Genomic DNA, 8,148 nt, shown 5'->3' on the forward strand with positions numbered 1-8,148 from the left:
CATATACACACATATACACATACACATACACACACATATACACATACACACACATACACACACACACACATATCAGCATCAGTGACTGGAGCCCATTATCTAGTATTGATCCGGTCCAAATCACTTGCCACAAGCTTGAAATAGTCTTGTTTAACAAAGGTGGAAGTTGAAGCTTAAAGACGAAAGCACAGACGTGGTGTTGGGCTGAATTTGCTGAGCACAAACTGACCATCTGTTGCCTCCTTAGTGGAAGTGAAGTAATGGCTTCTGAAGGATTGCAGTCTATTGTCCCTGGCTTTACAGACAATCTCAAATTACCTTATTTTCTCCTTGACTGCGTCCTTAAGTTCTTCCCTTCTTTTCTTCCAGGGCTTCTCTCTGCTCCAGAGGTCCAAGTCCTGCTGCCAGACGGACATTGAGAAGCTGCTGGACGGAGAGGACGGCTCTAACGAGCTAATAGGAGATTTCACCAAGGTAAGGAGGGCGGCTGTGTTTCTTACACTGATCACTTAATTGTGTTGAATTGCTCTTCTGATCGATTTCCTTTTTTTTCCTCCCCTCTTTAGCCTTTTGTACTCCCCACAGTGGATGGCAAACATCAAGACCTCAAGTACATTACCTCAGAGACGGTGAGTAGAGGCACTACTGTTTGTTTTTCTTTGTGTGTCAAAGTGGGGCGAACAATACATTTTCTGTGCTAGAATAACAAATCGCCCTTTTTCAACTTGTTAATAATGCTGTTCTGCGTCATCCTCAGATGGTGGCAGCTGTCTCCAACCAGTTTAATCATCTAGTCGAGCAAGTCATTGTCATCGACTGCCGCTACCCCTACGAATTTGAGGGAGGACACATCAAGGTGAGCGAATGTCCAGAAATTTAGTTTTTTGAGCAGAAAGAAAATCCACTTTGGGAATCATTTCCTTCAGAAATATGTTGAGGTGTGGATTGAAACTAGCTTTAAGATATTTTTAGACACTGCAAGTCTGTGAGAACTATAAATACATTAGTTTGGTGGCATTTCTCCTAGTTCATGTACTGTCATTTAATCTATGTCTGGCATTTCTGCTCGGATGCTTCTCGGTCGGTTCCTGTATCTTATGAATTAAGCGTTTGGGTTTGTCTTCGGCCTCTCAGGGAGCCCTGAACTTGCACCAGGAGGACCAGGTGGAGGACTTCCTCCTCAAAACGCCCATCATCCCATCCTGCCAGGACAAACGCGTCGTCATAATCTTCCACTGCGAGTTCTCGTCGGAGCGCGGCCCCCGCATGTGCCGGTTCGTCAGGGAGAGAGACCGCGCCATGAACGAGTATCCCAAACTCCACTACCCCGAGCTCTACATCCTCAAGGGCGGATACAAAGACTTCTTCCCCCATTTCCAGGTCAGTTTAGCTTTTGATTCCTCTTCAACTGATACTTTGTCTGCCAGTCGAACTTGAACAAAAGCTGTTAATCTCACCACGGTCCAATTGGTACCCGTTAGGGAGATTTTGACTGTCACTGAAGTGGTTTTGTTGGGATCCGCAGTTATTTGCAGTAAAATTACGAAGACTTTGAAGTGGTTTGGTAAATTGGTGTCTATCTGTAGATCATTTAGTTGTTCATTAACCCTTCCAGAGTGCCTTTTATGCACTAAATATAATGTGCAACAGCTAATTCTAAGGAATGGTACTGGAAACCACTCGACATTATCTGAAATACTGGTTTTAGCTTTTTTTACAGAAAGCTTTTTTTTACATTAACCAATCGTGGTAAATTGGGGTGTTTGCTGTCAGATTGCCAGCAAACTAACGCAGTTTGAAGTTGGTCAGATGGTCAGTCTACCATTTGTATTGTTGAAGGACACATTTTGTACTGAGAATCCCGAAGTAATTCTGTTATGATAATGTGTGATTGGCAGATAAGCCTTTGTGCATTTGGGTTTCATTTTTTGAGACTGCACAAAAGGAGTTCATGTCAGGGATTCCCATATAAAACAGCACATTATGAAAGATAATGCACTTTGCTAAGTGTGCATTATTTTCTAATATTTGTGTAGATTAGTGCACTCTTATTGCACCAACAATCACATGTTTATGGTGGTGTTTAATGAAGTGCACTTTCTAGCCAATTGGAGTTTTCTCCATAATAATTGGATTTCTAAAGCTTATTTACTCAAATTACACAACTAAATATTTACTCGAGCTTTTGTCACATTGCTACATTATGTAACAAAATAAGCTTATCAGGGTCCCTTTACAAGCTTCTTTTATGTATGTCTTCATGGTCTTGTAAGATCAGCAAAAGTTTGAGCTTGGAGTTGAGAGGACTTTGTCATATGCATAGCCACCTTTTTATAATCTACCACTTTAGTTAGCAATTGTCCACTGTAGTAATGATTAAATAAAACCCTCTGTGGCTCTTCAGTACTTTGAACTCCTCGTTCTCTTCTTGCACAGTCCCAATGTGAACCTGAGTCCTACCGGCCCATGCACCACGAGGACTTCAAGGAGGACCTGAGGAAGTTCCGCCTCAAGAGTCGCACCTGGGCCGGGGAGCGCAGCAAGAGAGACATGTACAGCCGACTCAAGAAGCTGTGAGCGCCTCCTCGTCCTCCTAAACTGCCTCCAAAACACACTGCCTCCCCCCCCCTGAACAGACGGAGCACAAACTCCTCTCAGCCTGAGGCCTCACCCCACCAAACGAGGAAATACCTTTTTGGGATCGTGCCAACAGAAGGGGATTTTTATATAAAGTCTCAAATGTTCATTTAACTATAGCAAAGTTAGTTATTTATGCAAATTTAAAAGAGGGAAAGACGTGACACAATGAACGCTTGACCTAAAGAAGTCGCTGAGGTGCGGTGGGCAGATTTCTTTAAGGTGATCTGAAGCAATGTGATCGTTTTTAAAAACCACTCGGACCTACTGCCTGTTTTACCTTATTGTTTTTTACTATCCTGGCGTTTGCAGCACAAATCACTGCCAGATTGCAATAACACAACCAAACCACACTGCCAAGTCTGAAGTCTGCCTCCTCCCTGGATATTTGTTTTTTATTTTGCATTTGTCATGTCCCACCTTATTTAAGCACTTAATTTAAATACCTTGAAATGGTGAGGTGCTTTTTTTGTTGTTTTTGATACTGGTTTTATTTTTTATTGAATTGTCTACCCCATTTACACATTGAACACATTTTGTGGAAAGTATGCCTTTCTCTAGGCGTCCCAAACTGCTAATTGGACATTTTAATGACAACTTGTATAAGATTATTGCAGAGCTTTTCTTTTCTTCTACCTTTGATCAGTTGCAATACTTGGTAACTTTTTTTTTCTCGGCCAGAAGATGCCAAAGCAAACCAACTACCTGTTAACTTTGCAGTGAGATTTTTTTCTATTGCTGCAGGTCAGCGAGTGTGAGGATTTTTGATCTAAGAAAAACATTCTTTGTTTTGCTTTGATTCCTTTTTAATTTTGAGAGAGAAACTGTCTTCCCCTCTGCAGATCTAATGATGTTTATAATGAATTGGGGTGATTTGAATATTTTGGTACAGGCTCGTGGGGGAGCCGCTGAAATAAAGAGCCAATGTGTGTTCAATTGTGATGTACAAGTATCTTTATTTTCCTTTTTAAATTGTCTGACTTTAGATTTTGTGCTGTTGGTAGGATCTGGGGCAATAAATGGGAGTTATTTGAGTCACTTTGCAGACTAAAACCAGGGATGTGTTTTGAAATTACTCCTATTTGCTATATAGTGCACTACAGTTACTTTAAGTCTTTTTTTTTTTTAAGTGTCTGTATTTTTAGTACAAAACTTCATTCCCCTCAAAAATTCCCACAATGAAACCGAATGTGTCCATAGGTTCCAGACTATATGCTAAAATACTGTAATGCAATTTAACATTTCTGTATGTATACATTAAGATTATACAACACTACACCTGTCAGTGATGGCACCAGATTATTCATAAATGACTGAAATCACTTATGAGTGTTTTATTATGTTGGGAATATTGAATAAGGCAAGTGATTGTGGACACAGCCCCCAAAGGAGACCTTTTTACTGATTTGATAATTGATTATTAAGCTAAAATGTCAGTCTCTTGCTACAGCTTCTCCACTGGGAGGATTTACAGTTATTTATTTATTTATTTTTTCCTCCCCCTGTGTTATGATTGTAAAAGCAGAAGCTTTTGGTCTGTTGGTGGAACAAAACGAGCAGTATAAACCTTTTGAAATAGCAATTTTGTCAGCTTGAACACAGGTAATGAGCCTTTTTCAATATTTTCTAATGTTTTGTAGTTGAAGAAAGAATTAACAGTCAAATGATGATGAAAATAATCGTTTGTTGCAGCTCAACTATACATATCAGTCCATGTTCCAGATTTAAGGCACTTCTAGTTCAGATCCAGAGTTGTTGCAGGGTTCAGTCAAAGCAAACTGGACTTTCCACATTTGAACGCTAAGAATAGCACGTGTGCCGTTTTGTTTGGTCTATCCTGCATGCGGCGGGGACACAGGTTTTCCTACACACAGAGCAGTTCCTGTTTTTTCAAATTCTCCCTCTCTGGCCGACTCTGGGAGTGGCCTCTGCTGCAGCACGTGCCTTGACATACATACACACACACACATTCCTGTATGCAGAGGGAGTGGCGTTGTGGGGGCAGCTCCTGGCAGCCAGCTGACGTGTCTGGACAGGGAGGTTAACAGTCCTGTTGCACGAGGGGGAAAAATCAGAGCCACCACGTGCTGTAAACACGTGACCGATCTGATGGAGAGGTTATAGAAGCGCAACTCCCACCCTTCTGGCACTGTACCAAAGTTTGAAATCAGGCAGTTTCTCCGCGGACGTGTGTATGGGAATGAGAGGGCAGGCCTTTGTTTGCATTCCTCCGATTGAGTTCTAAAGACTAATTTACAGCCAACAGTTTCTAGCTGACACAAGTGTCTGTTGGTTGTCTTGTGCAACTCCAGCTCAACTGAAGAGGCATTAATTCTTCCCTGAACCCTGGGACGATGGTAAAGATTTAATGTAAATGAGGGGGAGGGAGGGGGGGGGGCAAAGGAAAGCAGAAAACTAAACTTTTGTTTCAGTGATCTTTACAAGTATTTGTCAATTAAGTGTATTCCATTCATATGAAGCTGCCACCTTTGTCTGAGCAAGGCGATTAATTGGCCAGTTGCTGAGGTCTAAGGGGCCTTGCACCTTTACATGAGGCATACATAATGCAACACTTTCGAGAGGCTTTCAAGACGAGCTTCATTTTCCACTTCAACAGTTGGTTTTAAAATGTAGATGAGACCTTGGCAGGTCTCCCTAATGAAAAAAAGAAAAGCCAGATTTTACAACTGGACCCGTCCAATTAGGAGCAGCACATTCAGCAAAGCAAAGGGAGAGCTTTAAAATTTAGCAAAACTTGGAACTTTTTTTTTAATTCGCCTAACAATGTGTGCTCTGTTTTAAATCTAAAATCATTACATGTAAAATCAAAGCTACAGATGGTTTTCTATTGCAGTGTAATGAGACCATTCAGGCAGATTGTTTTGTCTGTTAATTTCTTGTTCCACTCCTAATAGTGAATGGTCTTTTTTTTGTTCTCTTAAAAGTTTCAAGTTAAAAAACAGTTTTCTGTGACGATTAAAACGAGAAGATTGAACTTGATTGAACTTTTATGTTTATTTGCTTATTCTAAAGCTATAGCCAGCTGCTTTTTATTGCAGCTTATCTTAAAGACTGTAAACACTGGCTTTTTGGACACTTTTGGTTTTGGACAGATTAAACTGACAAGATATGTGTTAGAGGTGCTGATAGGCAGATTGAGTAAGTTTTGTACAGAGCCAGTTTAACTGTTTCCCCAGCTTCCAGTCTGTATGCTAAGCTAAACTCAAAAGTTTATTATGGTATAAATACGAGAATGGAATCTATGTTTTTATCTAACTCTCGCCAAGAAAGTAGATGAGCACATTTGGTGAAATGTTGAGCCATTCCTTCAATTTAGGTTTTGACTTTGGCTTTTTACCTTCCCTGTTCCTCATGGCCTTTTTCTTTTACACTGACAACAGAAACCACAATATAACTGGAGGAAACATGGAAAAATGAAACACTATGTTTATTTTTCAACGTTTTTCTGTGAACTGTGGATATAATGTGAAAGATGTGACCTCCACGTCTGTAGTGCTTTCAAATGGACACAGTTAGCGACTAGCTTGTGAACTCCTTGGAGCAGCTGAAGATATTTAGATAAGTTGAAGACTAGCCAGGTATTTCTGTCTTTATTGGAGACCAAAACAGAGTTAAAAGGAGAGAGATTGGATTCATTAGTTGGCCAGAAATCTCTAATATTACTACTGCTCAGTATCTGCTGAATGTGTTTGCTAGTAGGTTAGCAGCTTTAAAAGGTGATAATCAGTGTTGTGTTTATTGCTTGCTGCGCTGCACCCAGCTGACCAGAAATAATCTATTACTGCTGCTTTCATAGTGTATAATAGGGTCTATAAATATTAAAAAAAACGAGGGATGCACGTTAACTATTGGGTCAAACGACTGACAGTCTTTATGTTTTATGAAAATATGTTTGTGAACATCTTAGTCTTCCTTGCCATTAGTGTGTAAAAACTACAGGTTATGAACTCAACAAAGTGTGAAATTATTGGTTATTTTATCGGTATCAGCTGAAGAAAAGTCCGTATCGTGCATTCCTAAAAATCCCTCACTGCCGACAAGGTCAGCAGATAAACTACAAATGCATCCGTCTGCCTGCCTGTCAGTCATTACAGTAACAACAGTTTTCAGGCTCCTCACCAGCACCCTGCTGAGTTGCCCCTAAACTACTCCACCCTTCCTATCACCATCTCTCCTTTGTGAATCCACCTCTTTACCACAGCTTGCCCTGTTTGATACCCCACCCCGGGGTCCTGCGGGCTGCTGCAGGGCCGATCAAAGGTGCCCTCACACAAAGCTTCAGTCTGGGTGTCACCTTTAAAACCCCTGTTTGCTCTGACCCGTTGACATTGACAGTAAACTGACAAATCAGGCCGTAAAACAAAGTCCTAACAACCTGGAAAGGGTGTTGAAACATAGCATAACACTGTGGTTTCAAAGGGAAGGGTGGGGGTTTGTGATTTTGTGAGGTGAACTTCCTTTTTGAATGTCATTGAGGATTAGAAACTTGCACCGAGTTTTCAGTAAAGATGTTCAAACCTTTCTGCATACTTCTGCTTTCTGTGTATTCACCATTAGTTGAGCATGTTTTCATTCCCCCTTGCTGAGAATGCAGAATTGACAGAAAAGATATTTTAGCGTAGGATGTTATCTTTAGCTTCCTTTATTTCAAACACGCACGCCTCGCTGTTATTGGTCCGTGTAAGTGGCTGATACATCCTGTTGTTCTTATTCGGCTGGTTTCATCAGCGGGAACTGTGACTCATATTTCAAAAGCACTGAAACTTGCTCAGACTTTTGTTGTGGTATTCATCAGACAAGTGGCAGCACATTCTTCATGCTCACTGCTTTGGTTTTAAAAATGTGTTTAAAATATGATCCTCTACATACAGTTGCTGCAGAGAATGTGGAAAAATCTGCAAATTTAAGTTTCACACTGACTGAAATCTGGCTTCACTTTCACATTGAATGTCCACACTGATTTTGGTTAATAGTTACCTGCAGTGATCCCGCTCATTCACTCCTTTCTTACTGAAGTGTAATACCTGCAAATCTGCCTGGGCTAATAATTACACACAGTGTGAAATACTTCTGGTCCACACCTTTTCAGATGAAATGCTTCATAAAACTGGGCTCAACATTAAGTGTTGGTGTCCTGATCAGAGTGTAAATCAAACCAGGACTTTAATCTAAAGTAGTCAATCCTGTCTTAAAGGAACAGTTTGACATTTTGGGTTTGATGAAAAGATTGATACCAGTCTCAGGTCTGTAAGGTAATTATGAAGCTACAGTCAGCAGCTGGTTAGCTTAGCGTAGCAAGAAGATTTGTAAAGCGTGGGAAACAGCCTGGCTCCTTTGGAAAGTGACCCAATCTGCCTTAAAGCCACATTGTGTAACATGTACACTTCGGTTTTTGTTTGGACTATCAACAAGACATAACATGAGAACTAGTGGGGTTTTGTTATCTGTGGAGAGAACCAGGCTAGCTGGTTCCCCTTGTTTCCAGTCTTT

At 40.8% G+C, this 8,148-nt stretch overlaps 1 protein-coding gene across 1 annotated transcript in view; it reads left to right on the forward strand.

Moving 5' to 3' along the window:
- The window catches only part of LOC118336875 (M-phase inducer phosphatase 1-like), a 4,428-nt gene extending 855 nt beyond the window's left edge, over positions 1-3,573 (forward strand). The window contains exons 2-6 of the mRNA XM_035673633.1: positions 370-474; positions 567-629; positions 758-856; positions 1,135-1,380; positions 2,437-3,573. Coding sequence (XP_035529526.1) covers positions 370-474; positions 567-629; positions 758-856; positions 1,135-1,380; positions 2,437-2,577 — 654 coding nt within the window. The 3' untranslated portion in view covers positions 2,578-3,573. The remainder of the gene's footprint in view (positions 1-369; positions 475-566; positions 630-757; positions 857-1,134; positions 1,381-2,436) is intronic.
- Positions 3,574-8,148: the final 4,575 nt, after the last annotated feature.

Source organism: Morone saxatilis, unplaced genomic scaffold (genome assembly GCF_004916995.1).
Source record: "Morone saxatilis isolate NCDOM2014 unplaced genomic scaffold, NCSU_SB_2.0 Contig3, whole genome shotgun sequence".
Taxonomy (NCBI): Eukaryota; Metazoa; Chordata; class Actinopteri; family Moronidae; genus Morone; species Morone saxatilis.